The sequence below is a fragment of the Notothenia coriiceps genome, unplaced genomic scaffold (assembly GCF_000735185.1).
Source record: "Notothenia coriiceps isolate Sejong01 unplaced genomic scaffold, NC01 NC01_scaffold00037246, whole genome shotgun sequence".
NCBI classification, from domain to species: Eukaryota; Metazoa; Chordata; class Actinopteri; order Perciformes; family Nototheniidae; genus Notothenia; species Notothenia coriiceps.
Genome location: NW_011369947.1, coordinates 7,403,465 through 7,423,738, shown reverse-complemented (window position 1 = coordinate 7,423,738; position 20,274 = coordinate 7,403,465). Strand labels below are relative to the sequence as shown.

Here is a 20,274-nt window from a genome sequence, read left to right as displayed (position 1 = left end):
CGGCAGGGGTTACACTTAAATTGCAGCCTGATAAGCAAACCGTTAACGCTTATATGTAACCTATCAAATCTTAGTAATGACCGTTTGCGGCTGCTGCATATATAAAAAACACCCATAAACCAGTGTGCCTCATAATTGGCCGATAGAGTCGATAATGCCTGTTGCTGCCCCCAGCACAATCCAGCCACTGCTCTAATCAGGTTCAACCACTTTTTGGATTTTTTGTTGCCAAAGTTTAATATATCCGCTTCATGAACATTACATCCAACCATAAGCCCCAGATAATTTAAATTTCATCTGACCTCACTCATCGGCTTCCATACCCCATGAAAAGATTCTCAAGTCTCCATCTTGCTTTATTCGTGTAAATTTCATGAAGCAAGGATTTGCTTGCTGACAGCTGTGAACCGTGTATGACCACTTCTCCACTCTTCTTTATAGCTTTCCCTATATTTTCCAACACATATGGAACATTTTCTTCCCCGTATCCATATGCGCACGTCATCTGCATAATAGTGCGCACAGATTTTATGCATCCATCCAAATTACTAAAAATGTCATTTATCATAACATTAAATAATATCGGGCTGATTGAACTCCCTTGAGGAATACCATTTTCTATACTGCACTCTTTTGAAACCTCTGCCCCTACTTTAACTCTGAATGTTCTGTCTGATAAAAAGCCATGATCCAGTTATACATTCTCCCTCCAACACCCATTCTACTCAATTTGATGAGCAACCCATCCCTCCACATAGAATCATAAGCCTTTTCAATATCAAAATATACTATTGCCATAACCTCTTTCATTTTCACTGTCTTTTCCACCTCATTGCCTACTCTAATCAAAGCATCTATTGTGGATCTTCCTTTACGAAAACCACTCTGAAAACCGGATTCATTTTAGAAGTGGGGGAGCCAAAAAAAGTGCGTGTGTGTATGGCCCAATCCCAAACCACGCCTTACACCCTACCCCTACACACTCCCCCTCCGTGACGGAGTGAACTCCGTGGAGTGAGGCTCCCTCCTGTCAGATGGAGGGAGTAAATACAGCACAAGCTTTGGGACAAACTCCCCTCTCTCCGGCAGAAACAGGAAATACCGTAATATGTAGGCCTAACAACGGTTTCAAATCAGCATCTCTTTGACAAAAAATGCAAATGAATAACTCCAATAAAACTCCAAACATCTTTAATTGTGTTACTTTTTTGTAAAGCTCTTTTAGTTTTAAACCTGATGTTTATAAGCTTCTTAGTTTTTGCAACAGTCTGTAAATATACACAACTTTATAATAAAATGCACACATTTACCTTTTTCTAGACTAAACACACAGGTATGATCCTAAGTTAAAAACATATGAGGTTATCATGAGCTCGTTAACATCGCAATTTATCACTACTATCGTTTAGTGGTTTTGCAAAGAATTAACCACTCTCTGTTTTTGTACCATTCTGCGTTGAAGTACCTTCTCTTTGCCCAAATAATCTACTAGCGGTCTCCTTTTTTCCGATAGTTAGCTGTACAGCTTTACCCGCCTCAATGTCCCGACAACAAACCTCCATGCAGTCGGAACCAGCCTGTTTCGGTTCAACAACGGCGGCGGTGGGGGCGGCGGCGGTTTTGACAGTTTCTGCGGCCGCAGAGCTGCTGCTGGGTTCATCTGGCTTCGCTGTTTGAAGAAGGTCCAGGCTCCGGAGATGTGGATGTCAGGGATGTGACTTCCAGTTGTTACATTTAAGTTTAGATTGACTGTATTTAGTTTTCTTCTGCGCCGGTTCTTCTGACATGTTTGCAAGTGTAGGCTATATATTCTTTCTATCTAGGTTAACGGCTGACACACAGAACAATGTAACACATAAAGTAAACAACGTAACAAATAAACAAATCTAAGCTTTTGTATTGGTTGTAATTTACATGGATACATTTGAATGGTGTGACAATGTCCTATTTGATTGGGTTAAAATGTACATATTCTTCCTGTTATGTCTGCCTGCTTTATTTTACCTAATGCAAAGTGACCTGCTCCATCGAAATCAGTCGCATTGACCCGAAGACACATTTTGATTCCTACTGTAGCTTTCTAATGATATCAGGATTGTTTTTGTAGGCTACTCCAAATATTAAGCAAAATATGTCACATTATATATTATATGAAGAGTCATCATTTTGAGAAAAAGGCCTTTAAAGTTTTCTCTTCTCTGGAATCCATCGATCTGATTGATTATTAGCGTAGCAAATGATCAAAATACTACGGAGGGAAGATATTTTGGATTACTGCACTCATGCACCGGCTGTTGTTCCTGTAGTGACATTAAGTTACTCCGTTCTCCGCTTGTTATGCCGTTACAAGCCTCAAACCTGAAGGTAGGGATATAGGTGTCCTTGTATATGCGGCACGAAGGGGCGACGTCATTCGCGCTCGGGTTTAGACGGAAAGTAAAAAGAGAGAGTTGAATTAGTATTAAATTGTAGAGAGAAGGTGAAACAGTTGAATGTAGGTAAAATAAAAATTCTGTAATGCTAATCCATAGATCAATTTATGTTAATTTTAAAGGGGAAAAAATAAATGTCTATATTTATAATTTGAATTAAAATTTATTAGTATATGGTATGATAGTTTAGTTAGTTGTATATAATTTTTTATTATAAGTGAAATAATGATGTATAATACACGACTAAATTGAATTGTAAGTAGATACAAAAAGGAAGTAATTATGGTGGAATTGAATAACAATACGTCTAGTAACGAATATTGTCATAAAAACAATAAATTGTTATAAAAAGTTGTATGAGAGTTAAATAGTTGGTTGAAGTTATTTGAAGTATGATTAATCATTAAATGTGTGAATATCGGTTTAGTATTATGAAAGAGGAAGGGAAAGTTAATATTATTAAAAAAAGTTGATCAATGGGTATTTACGTTCATAGATTGAAAAAATTATGTTAAAGAATTTTGTAGAGAAGAAAATCTGGAGTGTAAAATATAAGAAAGTTTAATAAGAAGTAAGGTGAGATATTTATTGGGTTTTATGGTAATTTTTGAGGTTTAAGTTTGTAAGAAGTGAAAATTAATACAAATTTTTGAAGTTTGAAAAAAGTGTGAGATTAAAAGTAAAATGAATAATAATAACAATAAAAAAATGTGTTGTTAAGTGTGAAAATAGATACAGAAAAAAGTTTAAAATTTTTAAAACATGAAACTTAAATTTGTATATGGAGTAAATGCTTATATGTTGGTTTATAATAATAAATTAGTTTATTTTTTAAAGGGTGAATAGTTAAGTGTAATTGAATGAAGATTGGGTTGTATGATTGTTATAATAAAGTCGTAGTGTTTTGAATAATAGTTTGTGGAATGGGTGGTTGTAGAATTTATGTACTACGTTAAATTGTATTAAAAATATGAGAAATAAAGAATAGTGTTTGTTAGAAATATATTTGATTGAAAAGTTTAAAATTTAATGATATGTATGTTAATTGTTGTTTGGAAGTTGAGGTAGGTAGTTGTAGAAAAATTTTGGTAAACATTTGATATTGTGAAGAAAAGTAAGATATTAGAAGAATATAGAGAGTGGGTAAGTAGTGATTAGAAAAAGAATGTGAGGATGTAAAGGTAACGGACTATTTTTGGAAAATAGAAAGATTAACATTAGGTATATTAAGAGTTTAAGGCGAAGTGAGGTAATAAAAATAGAAAAATGAAATTTAGTAATATGTAAAAGAAGGAAAAGAAAAAAAGTTTGATTACTTATATAGTATGTGAATGCTACATAATTTTCTTGTCAGAACTGGCTTTATCGAAGTATTTCATTACCAAAAAAACTAGAGGTCATTATACCTCTTAAGCAGAATTTGAGAAATATATGGTATATAAGTTTAATTTATTGATGTTGGAAATAAATATGTAAATTTGGATTTTATTTTGTGTAGACAAAGGTGTTAAGGAAGTGTGTGTGGTGTGGAGTGTTTTTATGTAATGTAGAGAGAATTTTAATGGTTTAGTAAAGTTTAAGTGATAAATAAGAATGTTATAGAGGTTTGCACTGACGGCGAAATGAAATTGATATGACTGGAAATTGTAAAACTTGGTAGTGAGATAGGTGTTAGAATTATTGTGAGTAGTCTAGCCCTACTCATAGATGGGGTCTTCTTATTCTTTTTTGAATTTCCAGGAAAAAAGTACTACAGAAAATCCGAGTGAATATTGTTGAATATATTTTATATAATTATCTTTATAGTAATACTGTGAATATATTTACCTGTCAGAACATTGTGTCAGGATGTTTTTTGTTGTTTGGTTTTTTTGAAAATATAAAATGTATGTAAAATTGTATTAAGAATTTAGTAAAAGAAATTATAAATTTAGGATAAGGGAATAGGAAATNTAAATACAGCACAAGCTTTGGGACAAACTCCTCTCTCTCCGGCAGAAACAGGAAATACCGTAATATGTAGGCCTAACAACGGTTTCAAATCAGCATCTCTTTGAAGAGATGCTGATTTGAAACCGTTGTTAGGCCTACATATTACGGTATTTCCTGTTTCTGCCGGAGAGAGAGGAGTTTGTCCCAAAGCTTGTGCTGTATTTACTCCCTCCATCTTACAGGAGGGAGCCTCATGTGTCACTCCACAGAGTTCACTGTGTGTACACACACGCACTTTTTTTGGCCCCCCCACTTCTAAAATGAATCCGGCGCGCCTGCTTGTAGGGATTTCATAAAAAGAGATATTGGATATGTTAAGAGATATGGTAACATTTAGGGATGTCACAAGATGCTTCTGTACTAAATCCATGCAAACATTTTGAAGACAATGATGACACTTGTTCTTCTATAATACAGGCACTCAGCGTGCCGTTTCCCTCATAGAACATTTTGAACAACAACACTGTGTTGAAATTAGCAGGAAGATGGCTAGTAACATTAGCTTTTAGCAGCCGGTAGGTAGCACAGTTCCACTTGGCTGAATAATGGAGCTAACAAGAGTTATATTGAGTTATAATGCATTCTAGCTCTATTCAGTAAAAGCTAGTATTTGGGGGAGGAAAATTATATTGTTTTCAAGATAGTACTTGAGGTGGGATCAATAACACATTAGCCAATATGTAAATAAACAATGTTAAACACATTTGGATGTATTGTTTTACTGTTGTCTTTTTTACCTTGTTATCAAATACAATATTTGTAGACAATTCACTAGTAATGGGAGGGACTTCAGAATATCTGTATATTGACATTGCTAATATCTTTTGGTATAAATCTTTGGGAATTCATTTGTTATTTAGATTATATAAAGGATATATTTTTTTTTATGGATAAGAAGCTTTTTGTAGTCACCATGTTCCTCCTTGATTTTGCTTCAGAATGTATAGATAGTTTCTGTTGATGGAACAGCGCAATAATTATTTGGACCTATATGGTGTAAAAGTCGGGGGAAAAGATTAAAGTATAAACTTTGCAAGGGTCCTTTCTTTGCCTTTTAACTTTCAATCTTGTCATTGCAGGGGGAACTTGGATCAGAAGGGCAAAAGGGAATCGATGGGGAGAAGGTAAGTACTACTATCTCCAGCAGACATATATTCCATACATAGCACATCAGCCAGATCTAGTTTCGTCAGGGAATCAATTCTTATAGGCTTTTCATTTTCTGTATGGTGCCCCGTGGGGAGGAACGAAGCACTGTTTCCTCTGTGGCTGTTTTCAGGTGCCTGTCATATCTGAAGGGCGTCTAAGTGTTTTTGACTCTGCAATGTCCTTCTGTAGTGAAATTAATTGATATGTATGCTACCATTGGCTCGGCATACTAATGGACTAAACTCATTTTTCAAATGACCATAGCCCCGTCTATGTCATTTCAGGTTAAACTTTATGGCATGCTGTTAAACCTGGCTGCAGTGATGAAACTAATGTATGTCTTGTGACCCACAACCAGCATGCCAGTAAATCCTAGTCCTTTTTCTTTAATGAATAACTTATTTTTGGAACTTGGTGAATTTAGCCTGCACATTCCTCCTAAAACTATTGGTTGAATCAAAGCGTGTGTTATGTTGCACTGCATTTGTTTGCCCACAATGGCACACTTTCAGTTGATGGCAGCTGTGCAGATGGTCAGTTAAAGTGGTTTAATAAAGGGACTACTTTTCATCACTGTCCCCCCCTTGAGTAGTCAAACAGCTGCCACAGAAATCACCCTCCCTGCAGGCTGTGGACGTGCACACTGCCCTAACAGTAATTCTGAGAAATATCGGAAAAGAAAACCAGAAATAAACATAAAAAAGATAAAGCTGAATTCTCATTGAGCTACAGGGTGCTGGAAGTTGAAGTACTTGGTAATTCTAAACTGTTTTGTAAATGTCGCAAGGTAGCTTGTTTTAAATGTATCTAAAGTACGGTTACAAAAGCACAGAGAGGTTATAAAAGAACATGTTGATAAAGAATGAGTATTTGTACACAGACTGCTGCTATAGGAATATAAATGGAGTTCTTACACATAGTACACATATGCTGGTTGAATATAACAATATACAAAAACACATTAGCAGAATTTGAAATACTGACTCTATCTTAGTGAGCTTCCTGCAACAAGAATAAGCTTTATGTTGTGTTAATAGTGCTGCTGGTGATTACTTGAAACGAAAGAAAAGCAACCTACTGTTAATGTACTCAATTGAAACAGAAAAGGAGCTGCTCTGACAGGATAGATTGTGTACTGCTTGCTTTCAATCCATCAGTTTTTCCTGCAAAACAGCTAGCTTGGATAACAGTAATTGTCAGTGTGCAATAATTCAAGTACATGTCAGGATGAATCAAAAAGAAGTACAAATAGGTTACAAACACAAGCTTTGGTTGTGAACCAACAACCAGAGTTGCTCACTCTCACTGTTTCAAGGTAAGTAGCAATTGGCAGCCTGAAAAGCCAGTTGACGTCATGGCTGTATTTGCATATGAATGACATGATCAAGTTTATTTACAGTACATAGACATTTTAAAGGGGGGGAGACCGCCAAACTAGAAATTAACTCGATCCGCGTCAAAGACTGACTGATTTGTTGCCTTTTAGTTTTGTATAAGTATAATGGAGGAATGGGATAATGCATTCTTTTCTACTGGGGCTGCAGCAATCAAGAGGAAAGGGTGACAGAGCTGGTGAGCAGCCCTTCTTTCTTCGCTCACTGGTTCACCCTGCTCCACTTGACTGGAGCTTGTTTTCCTTTCCAAGAAAAGCAGCTGCTCAAAACTGGGTGTAGCTGTCACCAGTTGATGTCATTTTGTGATTTGCATATCAGTGCAATATTAGCTGTTTTGAGAAGGCAGGGGTCTACTATGTGTATGTACAAATCAAAGTCAGCCACAAAGTTGTATAAATATCTTTGTTACCAAAGACGTCATAAAAGAGTGATTCAAGAGTGTAGTGAGTTGCTAAGTTGGCAGCGTTGGACCCAGGGTCTACTCCCCCTCGCTGTATGTGTGTGTGTTTGTGTGTGTCATCATCAATAGCGTTGGTTTGTCTGAAAATGTATCTCCAGAATTGTATTCCTATATGTGAGTCTTGAGTCAACGATTCGAAAATATGGGAATAACATATTTTTTGCATCCCAAATGAGCATTTATGTTTTCTATGGTCACACTCACATATCTCTCCATGCATGCCCTCAGTGTTGTGTAATACTTTACCCCAATTGAGTGATTTGGAACAAAGAAAAGTCAATCATTGTATTTTTATTTTGCTTCTAGCAGTCGTGTTTGTCCGGCACTACAGACAAATAGTTATGGATAATAATGTTTGGCTCTGGGCTTGTTCAAACTAGCGTAGCAACAAGACAGGCAGTCTAGCTAAATCAAAAGTAAAAAAGATGTGCTTCAAACCCGCTGCGTATTGTCAGCTAGCAAGCCATTGCTTAAAACATACAAGAGCAATGGGTGGTGTGGACCTGTTTTCATACTGGAGGCCCAGAGATTACATTGACATATCTCCTCTCATCGCAAAATACGATTCTAACAGAGGCTGACGAGAGCAGGGGGAGTAAACAACAACAACAACAACAACAATGAGTTGATGTACTCTGAAATGCACTGTGGAGCTCATGGGAAATCAGAGTAGGCATTTATGTCTCCCTGAGCTACTACTTTCACATACAATTAGGCTTTGCTCCATTGTAAACCTAGGAATATTCATTCTAGTTGCCTTCAAGTGAAGAAATGTCCACCCAAAATTCCACACAATTTGGCCATTTATCACAATTGATTCAATGGATTACATGTTCCATGTAAGAACCCTTCTAGTAATTCAGTGGAAACTAAGACATTCTAAGATTTAACACAGTCTCCCTACCCATGAAATTACAGCATAATTCAAGCTGTGATGGGATGTTCATTATTAGTCTTTTCCACAGCAGTGTTGTAGTCAGTGATTTATTTGATATCCTGACATAACCCTTGTATTTGATTTAGATTAATAAGAAGGCAGGACAGTGGAATACAATATATGAGGTAACCTAGCCCCAAGAATCATCATTGAGCATAGAGCAGTACAGGATTAATGGGTTAAAACCAGTATCCCCAGTGACTGTAAGTGGATGAGCCTCACCGACTTAATAAAGCAGCCCCTTCTTAACCAGTTAGTCGCTTAGTAATCTGTTCGAAAAGAGTTAAAAGTACATAAGACATTTTCTGCTGCACCTAGACTGTAGATGTTAACATTATAAATGTGGATTGGGTGGTCATACCTGTATATATAATACATTATATCAATACTACCTCATATGAGTACACTGTATCTGCCACCAAGTGGTGGTTGACTGAGTGGTTTCAGTTTAAGAAAAAGCTTTGCTAGTGAATTGAAAACTGCTCCGTCACTTTTAATGTTCCCATATGCTCATAATGTTCATAAAGAAATGCTCATAACATATAATTCAACTCTAACTGCAGTTGTAATGCTCCTTGTGTTTATTTAGATGGTGAAAACGGTGGGGCTGGAAGCAGTTAGTAAGACTATAATAAATGATTAAATCTTTAATAACAAATACATTGTAAACTGTTATGTTGCACAAATAGATAAGCTTGTTGATTTCAGTCACACTATGCACTGGGAGACTCTATTACCGATCTGTCCCTTTACTGCAATTAGCTCATATTCCATTTTTAAAGCAAGTATGTTATTTACGGCGCGAGTAGACACCTGAGAAGCCAGAATTCTATGTATGAGCATGTGATCTGGTATCGTTTTGCAGATACACGTCCTGTGGGACAGACGGAGTGCACACCGTGTTATCTTGTGGGTAATCCCAGTTACATTTGTGGATACATGTTCAGTTGAAGAGTGTGGATGAAAAAGTCAAAACAGGATATCCTCTGCACTCTGACAGTGAACACTGATCCCCTCGCTAATGGACCTTTGTTTAGGTCAAACTGTATTTGATCATAGAGTGGAATAGATATGCTAATAAGCTAACCTTTTAGCACTCAATATGATTAGTCTTATATCCCTATACTGTATGTGGTGGTGTATCGCTGAGCAAATGGAAAGTCACAAAAGGCATTTCCTGCGTAACCTCCCTGGCATTTGTAGGCCGGCACTCAAGATATCTCTGTTACTTACAGATCCTGTTCCATAGAGCTTTAACAGCCTGTCATTCACTATTACAACATTTCCCCACCAGAATGTTCTGATACACAGTGAAGCTACAATCATGTTATAATGTAGCCTCTCTTTATGAGGCTGAACCTATTGTGTGATGATTAAAGTGTTTACATTAACTCAAACATGCAATTATTCAGTCAGACGAGGGCTGTGACCTGCAACCGCTCTGATAGGTAAAAGGTAGAAGTAAACATAATTAAACTGCCTTTGTATAACCCCGCTTCTTGCTTGCTTTAGTTGTCATGTGCTGGGGAGTTGCCAGATTGTCTTGTGGCCCCACAGCTACGGCAGTGGGGAGACACAGTGGTGTGTGTAATTAGCAGGCGAGTGTACACAGCTCCCCACAGTGTCCTGACCTCGTGCTGCAGGAGCGACAGCCAGCACTGGCCCATTCCCAGCCCCTTCATCCCCCCTTCATACTGCCCTGAACATGCAACAAAGCCCACAGCTTACAGCAAAAAAGCTAACAATACATCCGGACCGTCTTGTCTACATCTCCCTCTGTGACACTGTGCTCTGGAATTAAACCTGTGGGCTCAAGGCTGAGTCCATTAGACAGAGGGCAGCACTGTAACTAGGTTTTGGTGTGGAAGATAGGATGATTAAAAAAAGGAAAGGAATCCGTTTTCCCTGAAGGGTTATTTATGTTTTCTCTCACCGAGATGGGATTTTTTTGACAATCATCAAAATACATTATAATTGCATAATTTGATGTTAGTTGAGGTAAGTTGGGACGATTTAAACTGCTTTGCTAAGATCCACACGTCCGTTATAGCTTTTCTAACAGCTATATGTATACGTTTCAATTTAAGGAATCCTTTCTTCTTGACTTTAAGGCAGTCACAAAGTAAACAAAATGTAACTTAAGTCAAGGTAGGTAATATCAGATAAATAGTCTGGTACAAGTAAAAGTCCTGCGATCAAAGTAAAAGTACTCAATATGCGCTGGCCCACTTCAGTAAAAAATAAAAATAATTATATTTAATTTGATTGTTAATCTGAATCTGAATTTTAATAGTAACTACAGTACAGCAGTCTTACGTATACTGCTGTAGTAAAAAGTACAGTATTTGTCTTTGAATTGTAGTGGAGTACAAATTGCAGCAGGAAATGGAAATACAGGGCGCATTAGGGTTATCTCATCCCTTAGTATATAAAAGGTATAGTTTTGGAAATCGAATCAACATTTGTTTAACGTACATTGGGTCCCAGATGATCCCTGCTGCTAATTATGGCAACATGCCAAAAGTCTCAAGTCATTGTTTTCAGTAGCAAACACTGTGATATTTGACGTCTCCTTCTATACTTTCTACTCCAAATGATTTATACATATACAAAAATGGTTGTATATTTTCTAACACAATATTTAACTTTATCAACTTTACACAACTGTTTTAAAGTCTCTGCTGGTGGAGGCTTAGAAAAAGGAGAGAAACAGGATGAGAGAGTGTTCTGGCAGAACTTTCCCAACAGTGTCAAGTGTATAAAATTGGTAGGTAACGCTTGACTGAACAACTTTGTACAACATTTGCGGCAGTGACAACAAGAAAGATTTAGCAGATTTTAGCCCAGGGCTTTGGAACAAACCGTGTCACAAATCAGATTTATTAAATACAGTATTTGGGAGTTTTTGCTCTCCTAAAGTTGAGTGATTTGAAGTATCTTTCTGTTATATGAGAACTAACCACAGCATATAAGAAAGTCCACGGCAAAATTGATTACTAAAAATGATTTAATAAAAGCGTGTTGACAATTATAACTATGATTTGTATTGAATCCTTTGACAAGATGTTGTTTGTTACCTTGAACTAAATACAAAAAATATATACAATAGTTAACCTATTTAAAGCAAATACTCAGAAAGCATGGTGTGTGTAGAAGATGCTGTATGAAAAGTAGACAATTGGAGCAAAGAATGTTTATTTTGTGTCCCAGAGTAAGACTGAATGCAACATTTTCAAGACTGCCAAAAGCCTTAGCCAATAAAACAAGTGCTGGCTAATTTTTACTTGCTGGTTGTTTCCATATACTGTACAGCCCATCACTAAAGACAAGTCCAGATGCTGTACAGTTCCACAGGTCCTGTTACTGACAGTACTGCAGTCTTGGAATTATCTGAACATTCGCACAGTAGAGCCAAGTTTTTATCAAAGTACCAGAGCATCTTTTGTCATACTAAATTCTAGAGCACACTTGGGAAAAGTGAGCATCACTCTGCACAAGTTTAGAAAGTGAATTGTTAGCATTTGGCATACTTGCTGAATTTTTCATCTTTTATTTAAAAGTGCGTTTTTTGACAGTTCTAATTAAAATATTTACCAGCAGAAACTATTTGTTTGTGGCACACGGATAAGCCAAAGCAGATGCAAAGCTTAGACTTGTATACAGGCTGGGTGACTACCATTTAATATTTTGTATAGTGAGAGAGTGACTTTTGGACCGACAGAGCTTCTGACTGACCTGCATTTGCTTTCTGATAAGGACATGTGCCATGGGAAACATATTTCACCACCTGCACAAGTTAATTCCAGTTGCATTATTTAGTTTGAATTATGGTAGTTCCCTGTCAACTCTTCTGTTGACATATTGTCTGCTGTCTGCGAAGAGGACGCCAGGGAGGGAAGGTTGCTTTTGCTAAATAAAAACAGCATAAACATAAATATTTATGATTTATAACAAAACCCAGCATAGTCTTAGCATTATTTAGGAAACAGAACTTAAATAAGAGTCATTGGTACAACATGTCTTATAGAACTGGCAGGGTGTCAGAGAATGCACAGATGAGATCATATTGATAGATGTATGAAAGTGGTTACAGGCCTCAAATAATATGAATATAGTCCAAATAACAGCATAAGTGAAGAAAGAAAAGTAGAATCGGGGGGGTTGGTGAAAGACAAAAGGGAGAAATATTGTCAGATGTTACAAATTAAAGGAAATATTCCACTGGTCAGAGGCCAATTCTGAAGACCATGCGTAGGGATGGCCCAATGTCACATGTTGTTTTAGGATGTAGAAATTGCACATTAGATAGTCATTAGGCTTCATTTAAAGTAGGAATTAGCTAAAATGTAAAACAAACCCTTTAATTTACGCTTAAATTCCCATAATCTATTCCCTGTGTTTGTACTTTTTAATTTTTTATACATGTTATCAGCTTCGTGGACTGAGTCAAACTCCTTATCGTGCTCAGAAGGGTTAGAAACAGAAATCCTTTATTCCGTCCCACAGTGGTGAAATGTTTACAACATGTTCATTAGAAAGTATTTCATTCCACATTCATCGATGAAGTGAATAATGTGTACTAGGAGCGTTTGAATTCTCTCCTAACCCACGATCGCAAAGCTGTGAATGGGAACAAACGTCAGCCTTGTGGTCCCTTCCTCAAATTAACCAGACACCAACACATTTATATTACATGACACTTTTCCCCACAACAACGAGACAAGATCTCCTCATTACAAAAAAGTTATTTCGAAACTCGTGCAAGATTCATCAAAATCTCTTCTGTTATCGACTGAACCTGAAGTTGTTTACGTCCTTGTTATCAGATGAGCCTTGTACTCTTCGGTTTCTGCCACAGCTCTGGTAATAACTCAGAGGGGAATTTGCTTGTGGATCCTCTTGTGTCAGATTGCCGCAGTAAGGTAGTTAAGCTGTCGATTCAAATAAAGAATTGGGCTCTCATGTGCAGCTTTGAGACAGATGCCCTTATTATTGACAGTGTGAGTGGGCTAACCGGCAGAGGTAGAGTGATGCAATCTGATAAAATGATGTCACAACCATGTCATCATTAGTGCATTTTAAAGGCAACGACCACACCATTAAAGGGCAATTTATAAGGAATCTGTATTAGCTGTTGTTTCTATAGCGATTTATTTTAGCACTACTTATGTATGAATAGTTGTGTTTAATACAACGAATAGGCGATGAATTAGTCTCTGCTGGAGCCAGACAAAAGGTGTTAAAGGTAGGTAATCGTCTTCCACAGATATATAGCTCACTATTTTTAGCCTTTCTATCTCTATATTTAACCATGACAAATTATTGTATTTCTGAATCATTTCGCAGACCGATCACACTCAACATATCTCCTGTCCTCCCCCCAACCCATTTCAAAGAGTTGATGCTACTGGCCCAAATATGTCATACCTAACAAGGCCTGCTGCAAATGTAGCCTGTCAATGTGTGTCAAGCTTCATTTATCAGCTATCACTCTTTATCTCAGCTGTACCACCTCTTTCACATTTCTACCGAGGGCTTGACTTTGCCCCGGGCCAGGCGCGGTTTGATTCCACCCTCAGGTCCTCTGCTTCAAGGTGTAAAAGCAATGACAATCAGAGTCCTTGCGATGTTGAAAAACAGAGAAGGGGTTGAGGGGCAGACACTGTATAATCAGCTGATTGTCAATCTCACAGCACACTTTTGGAAAATGCAGCGTCTAATGATTGACATTATCTTCTCTTCTTTTATTGACCGGTTTTGTCGGGCCTGAGAATCTCACACCTGCACGACATAATGAGTGTCAACATACTGACATACAGTAACACATTTTGGGTGTTTTTTAACCAGCTTTTAATCCGTAACTCCCACTAAAAAGAAATATAATTTAATATATTATATATTCTTTATTCCCAGGCTCTGAAAGGTGACCCAGGGCCGGTTGGTCCAACAGGAGACAAAGTTAGTGAGTCTGATTTAAAGACTGGCCCGGACGAAATAACACCGTAATTGTTTTCGCTTTTCTTTTTAAAATAACAATCGATACTTCAAGGAATTTGCTTGACTTTGATGAGCTGTAATCCCCGCCTCAATAAGGGGTTTGCCCATCTGTTTGAAGTGCTGCTATGATTGCTACTCCAAACATGGCCAGCCGAAGAATACTGTTATTGCTATCATAACTTAGCAAGACCTTATTGATGGTCATATAGAGTAGCTTTTATCCAGGCCTAGAGAAAATGTTCCACTGCAGAGTATTTGTATATTCATAGGAGAAGCTGTTTGTAATGGACATAGCCAACAAATCCCTTTATCTTGCCCTCTCTAAACAGTATTTCTTTAAAGCCTGCAGCAAAAATGGGTATGGCACACTATTGCCTTCTTATTTAGGGACTGCTCACATACTTGATTTAGAATATATTTGACAATTGATCACAAACACTGTAGAAATCCACTTAGGTGTGTCCTATACAGTGCCCAAATGCATACGCCTGGGATGTAAGACAAGCTGGAAGTGCAGATGAGAAGTTTGATTCCCAACCTTGTTCTTATCTGCAGCTCCTTAATAGTCTGTTCACCGACATCACTGAATCAAATAAACTCTGGTTGCAATGCAGAAAATATTGGTCTTTTTAAAAGTTTTCCTTTCTTTTCTTCCCACTGTGGGATTACTTTTCATGTATGAGATGAAATGTTTTTCCTGTAATTAGTTGATATCTCTCGCTCTTTTATTTTCCTCCCTTATTGGGTTTTTTTGTTTGTTGTTGTTGTTTTCTTTGGGAACTCACCGCATAATTGTAGGTGCAATGCTCTGTCTGCCAGCCTTGAAGTTATAATGAGGTCTGTGTGTTTCTGTGAAGACAACAGAGTATCACAATGTATTTTATCCCATTTTCCGGATGGGATGGTGGGGTTGGGGGTGGAGACTGAGAGAACGTTTGTTTGTATTGAAACTGACAGAGGAAGGCAGATTTGGAAGCATAAAGTAATGAGTCCCCTGCATATCCCATAGCAAGCATATTTTAGCTGTGACATTCATTTAGACAACAAAATGGATATGAACAACAAAAAGGCTTTTTTCTTTCATCCTCATCTGATAAACGGGTATTGCCAGATTCAAAGTCGACAGATCCTCAGCTCAGTACTTTATAAAGTCCTGTTGTGTTTGTGGTGAAAGGGGGAGATAAATGCAAGGAATATTGGACAGTGACACATGAGAATTTATCTGCAAAGACAAAAACATTGGGGAAGCAGTGAAAAGAGTGTGAGATCATTGCTTACATTGTGTTATCCTGGCGTCAAAAGACTTCAACCTCTTTCCTTATATGACTTTTCGTGGCTGCCCTTATGTCACAGTCACCAAACAATGTTATCATACCTGTCCATTGTTAATACTGCAAAGCTTTTACATGAAATAGTATGGCTGTGTTTATTTTAAAGCCTGTCACATTTAATAGAAGCAGCCCATCTGCCAGTTTTCTGACAGTTTGAAAGTCATAAGACATTCATTTCAAGACATACTGTAAATACCAGTTAATGGCCTTCTATCGCACATAGTGCATATCTTGACATATTACTGCATCATAAAAAGCCTGACCTTCAGTTTTTTATCACAAACATGATGGCTGGCCTTTGGGATAAATCTTTTAAAAGTCAATAATATATCGAATAGATTTAGCCGTAGCCGTTTCCACTGCACTGCAGAATGTTAAAGATGTTATTGACTGAAGTTTAAGGAGTTATTAATTAGTATCTTCCTTCACAGGGTGATATCGGTCTGCCTGGAGCTGCAGGGCTGCCTGTAAGCTCACTGTGTTACATTTACATCTCATTATGCTATCTGTTATGACATTTCACAGCCTTTTTTCGCCGGGTTGGTGCTACAAGCAGTGTTAAAACATCTGGCCCACAGTGATGGGAAGTGAGGCTCTCAGGTGAGCAGTGTCTGTGTTACATTACCATCGCCTGGGAATGGGTCAAACAAGAAGCAGATAGACAGGGCTCGGTGGGCATCGTCACTTGGGCCAAAAAGGACAGGGATGAGCGGCCAGGCGCAGAGGAATCGAGCACCCGGCCTCCGCGTAGGGGGGGAGGTTGACAGGTAGCTGTATCCCACATGGGTGAGACATGCACCTATTGGGTCTTTCACTGCAAACTTGTAGCATTTACAGAAACCTGGGGAGAACGACAACACACTTTATGTATTTCGATCTTATAATTGGACCGGCTTCCTGTATGGTTTTGTAATATCTAGAGGACAGTGTACCCAGAATTGTGCTCATTCAAATCGAAGCTACATATGTCAGCAGGCAGCAGATATATGTACTAGCAGATGCTCGCATTGTCACTTATCAACACACATAGGGAATGTGTGGGCACGGATGCAAACCCACATACTCTCAATGCACCGGATCCAGAGAATTGACGGCTGCTGGAGATTAAAGGTATACTGCGGGGTGGTTAGATAATTATGCACACATCATGAGGGGATCAGCCTTACAGTTTTAATCAGCTCTGGAGTCACAGAAATACTGTGTCCCACTGCTGCTGGCTTGCCCCTTTTATGTCACCAGTGCCTATACCCACAGTACACCGCCAACCATTAGCTTTTTCTCCAATGCAATTTTTTTACATCTACAAGGACGAGCAAAATAACAATCTCTCCCTGTGAAGCAGATACGGTTTCAGCAAAACTTTTTTAAATTATAGCAGTACATTGGTGGGTGAGTGTAAGCTGAAAATATTGAGCAAATTATTAAAGTAGTGTATACTATCTGCGGGGTGGATTTGCATTGTATTGCTTGTTACCCAAGGTCGAAACTCTGTGCTCACAATCCAACAAAAGATGTACTATTGTATATGAATAATTGATTTATTATCAGAAGCCCTGCACAGACGAAGTCATGTTTTATTAAGGGTGTCACAGGTCAGAGCTGTCACTCTTGGTTTATAGATACAGCTGCAAATATCTCCGGGCAGCCTCCTTGTTAAATTATTTTCCTATTGTTTGTTCTTTGCATGAGGCCTTCGACTAACTTGAAAGACATATGTTCTGAATGTCAATTTCTGCAGCTGTTTCCAAGAAAAGTCAACGGCGTTTGACTTTTGGATGCCAATTGAAAGAGGACACCAATTATTTGGCTTGCATTTGAAAGATGAGATGTTGTATGTGGCCTTGTAACCATTTCGTCGCCTGGTGGACAGACGACTCTGTCTGCCCTTTCCTGACAGTGGTCAGCAGGGTGTCTGGGGGGTTGTAATAGCCATGCTCTGACTTCTGTTTTGGTCATCCAGCTAGAGATAATTACCTCTTTACCAACTGTATTCTGTTGCCTATAACTGCCAAACATGTATTGGTAAAACCATACAGGATGAATGTTTTCTTATGTTTGATTCTTTGTTTGATTCCTAGGCTGACAAAGACTGTTTCAAAGGAGATCAGGTACTTCAATAAATGAATATTGTTTTCACAAAAGAGACATCTAAACATTCTGTATTCTTGAGTTTGTTTTATTGTAATCAGGACTCTTTATTTTCCACATCTAGGGCCTCCCAGGTGACAAAGGAGAAAAGGTAACACCTTTAAGAATCTTAATGTCATCTGTTCTTCTCATTGCACACAGTCTACATAGCATATTCCTGAGCAATCAAGTACAACTATTAAGGTCCATCTAGCTATTATTGAAGCCCCATAAGTATATCTTTGTGCAATCATTTTAAAACAAAATCACCACTCAGTACGCACCTTTATTAACTTCCTAATTGTTCCTTATCAAGATACTGTGTAGAATAATGGAATGAAGCTCTGATCAACCGAGGCTGAAAATGGCCTATTAAGGGGATCCTGGAGAAGTCACCTAGAAATTGTTCATGAGCAAAGATGGAAACTGCAGCTGTACACACTCATTTATAACTTCTCATGCTAACTTAACTAAGCTAATGCTGCATTCCCTATCACTGCAAATAAGCCCACTGGTTATCCAATGGTCTGTTGAAAACATGTGGCATAAACATCTGTCTGCATCGGTTTTTATAGGAAGCCAACCGTTATTTCTTCCTGCATTGTCAAATGAATGTAGCATCTGATTTACTAAAATACATGTGCTTTTTTCCCCAGGGTGTGGCGGGGGTCCCAGGGGAGCCAGGAAAAGAGGGCAAAAGGGTGAGTAAACAGAAACAGTCCACCAGTTGTGTCGCCTGACTGAGAGGACCCGTCTGGTGAAAGGTCAAGCAGCAGCTGAGTGGCTGTTGTTATTTTTTTGGGGGGAGGCGAAGATGATCCGTGGCAAAGAAGGAAGAGGAGGTGTGGGTTTGTTGTAAGACAATTAATGAATGGGTTTCATGGTCAAGGGGTCATACACACTCACAGTATGACTGGCAGCACACATGGTACAGTCCCTCCGGGTGACTATAGTGGACAGTATTCCGTTTATTCAAAGGCCAGTCAATGTCAATGCCTGGATCAACTGAAACATTGCACCACATTTATTAACGTGTCCCGTCTGACTGGATAAGTGTCTGGATTTTTAAAAGTATGCTTTTACAACTCGTAGCTTTTCAACATAACAATAGTATTTATGGGAAAGTTCTCTAAATTCTTGTTTTTGAAAAGTACTTTAAATGCATGTTCGATGCTCTGACATTTGTGTTGGATCAACATTGTGACACTTTGGTGGCCTGACGACAGTAGGGAATGTTGTTGTTCCTTAACATCACAGCTGAAAGGCAGTGTTAAAGGACAGGTGGAGAGAGCGTCCTTTTGTGTCCAGCTTAATTGAGTCTTGTGTCAATACCTTCGCCCGTGTCACTGTGTTTAGAAATAGGCCCTTCCGACTTGTTTGGAAGGTCAAAAAACAGGAAGAAATCATTGGAGCAAAATATGAAATATATAGCAGGTTGAGCGCAAGAACTCCCATAAGTAGGTCACGCAAATGTTCTTTTCACATTGAGCAAGAGACGAGATGATGCACCTCGAAACATCTGGATACAAGTATCTCAAGAATTCCACCCGTCTGTGCCGAATACATTCAAACTTGTTCCAATAACATTAGCTATTTATGACCTGTCTGTCATCAGTTGTAATATCTCTCAAGTGATCCATTCCCACAATGCATGAAGTAACAGAATTGTAAAGTATTTGCGGTCAACAAGTGAGCTCAGAGGCTGGTGCAGATGTTCTTTAGTTGCTGTTGTCTTTCTACTTTATTGGTGAGGTGTTATTAAGTACCTACAGTAACCTGACTTAAGTAGAGATTCAGCATCAAAGGGACCGCGGGCCAGAGAGGCATCAAATTACTGTGTGCACTTTTCTTCTGGAACACAGTTTTATGAGGAATCCTTCAATCATAATTGGTTTTGAAGAATAGAAAATCACTCCCTGTTTGATGTTTTTGCTTCTTGGTTTCCTATACCATCCTCATTCTCATAGTGTCTTTGAAGATACTGTAGGTCAAAGAGCCATAGGGCTTTAAACTGGCCATTTCAGACATTCTGCTGTTGTTGTTGATGCTGAAGACACCGTTCTGATCTATTAATATCCCGTCTTTGATGACTAGCTGTCTTCATGGTGACTGTTAACGCGCTAAGGTTTCTGCTTATTCTTAGCTCTACGAGTCACATGTGGCGTCCCACTTGTTGAACCAATGTGTCTTACTGCAGTTCCACAGCCTATTTCAGGACGTGTATCATTATCAGCTAGTGGCCAGCTGATACAGCAGGAGACTCTCACCCAATTAGCAACTCTTTTCCACGCTCGCAACTTATTGGTTTCACAAAGAGCCATGGAGGATGCATAAATGATGCAGCATATCTTGACACTGGCTGACCAATCTGCAACCTTCATAGAATAGCTGGGAGAGGAAAGCTTTCACAAAGCCTTAGATCCAAGCCAGACCTTCTCTCACACTGTCCATTTCA

The 20,274-nt window shown here is 38.3% G+C and overlaps 1 protein-coding gene across 1 annotated transcript in view; it reads left to right on the top strand.

The window, feature by feature from the left end:
- The window catches only part of col19a1 (collagen, type XIX, alpha 1), a 39,612-nt gene extending 21,053 nt beyond the window's left edge, over window positions 1-18,559 (top strand). The window contains exons 10-13 of the mRNA XM_010795536.1: window positions 5,504-5,548; window positions 17,771-17,800; window positions 17,905-17,931; window positions 18,476-18,559. Of these exons, the coding sequence (XP_010793838.1) occupies window positions 5,504-5,548; window positions 17,771-17,800; window positions 17,905-17,931; window positions 18,476-18,559 (186 nt within the window). The remainder of the gene's footprint in view (window positions 1-5,503; window positions 5,549-17,770; window positions 17,801-17,904; window positions 17,932-18,475) is intronic.
- Window positions 18,560-20,274: the final 1,715 nt, after the last annotated feature.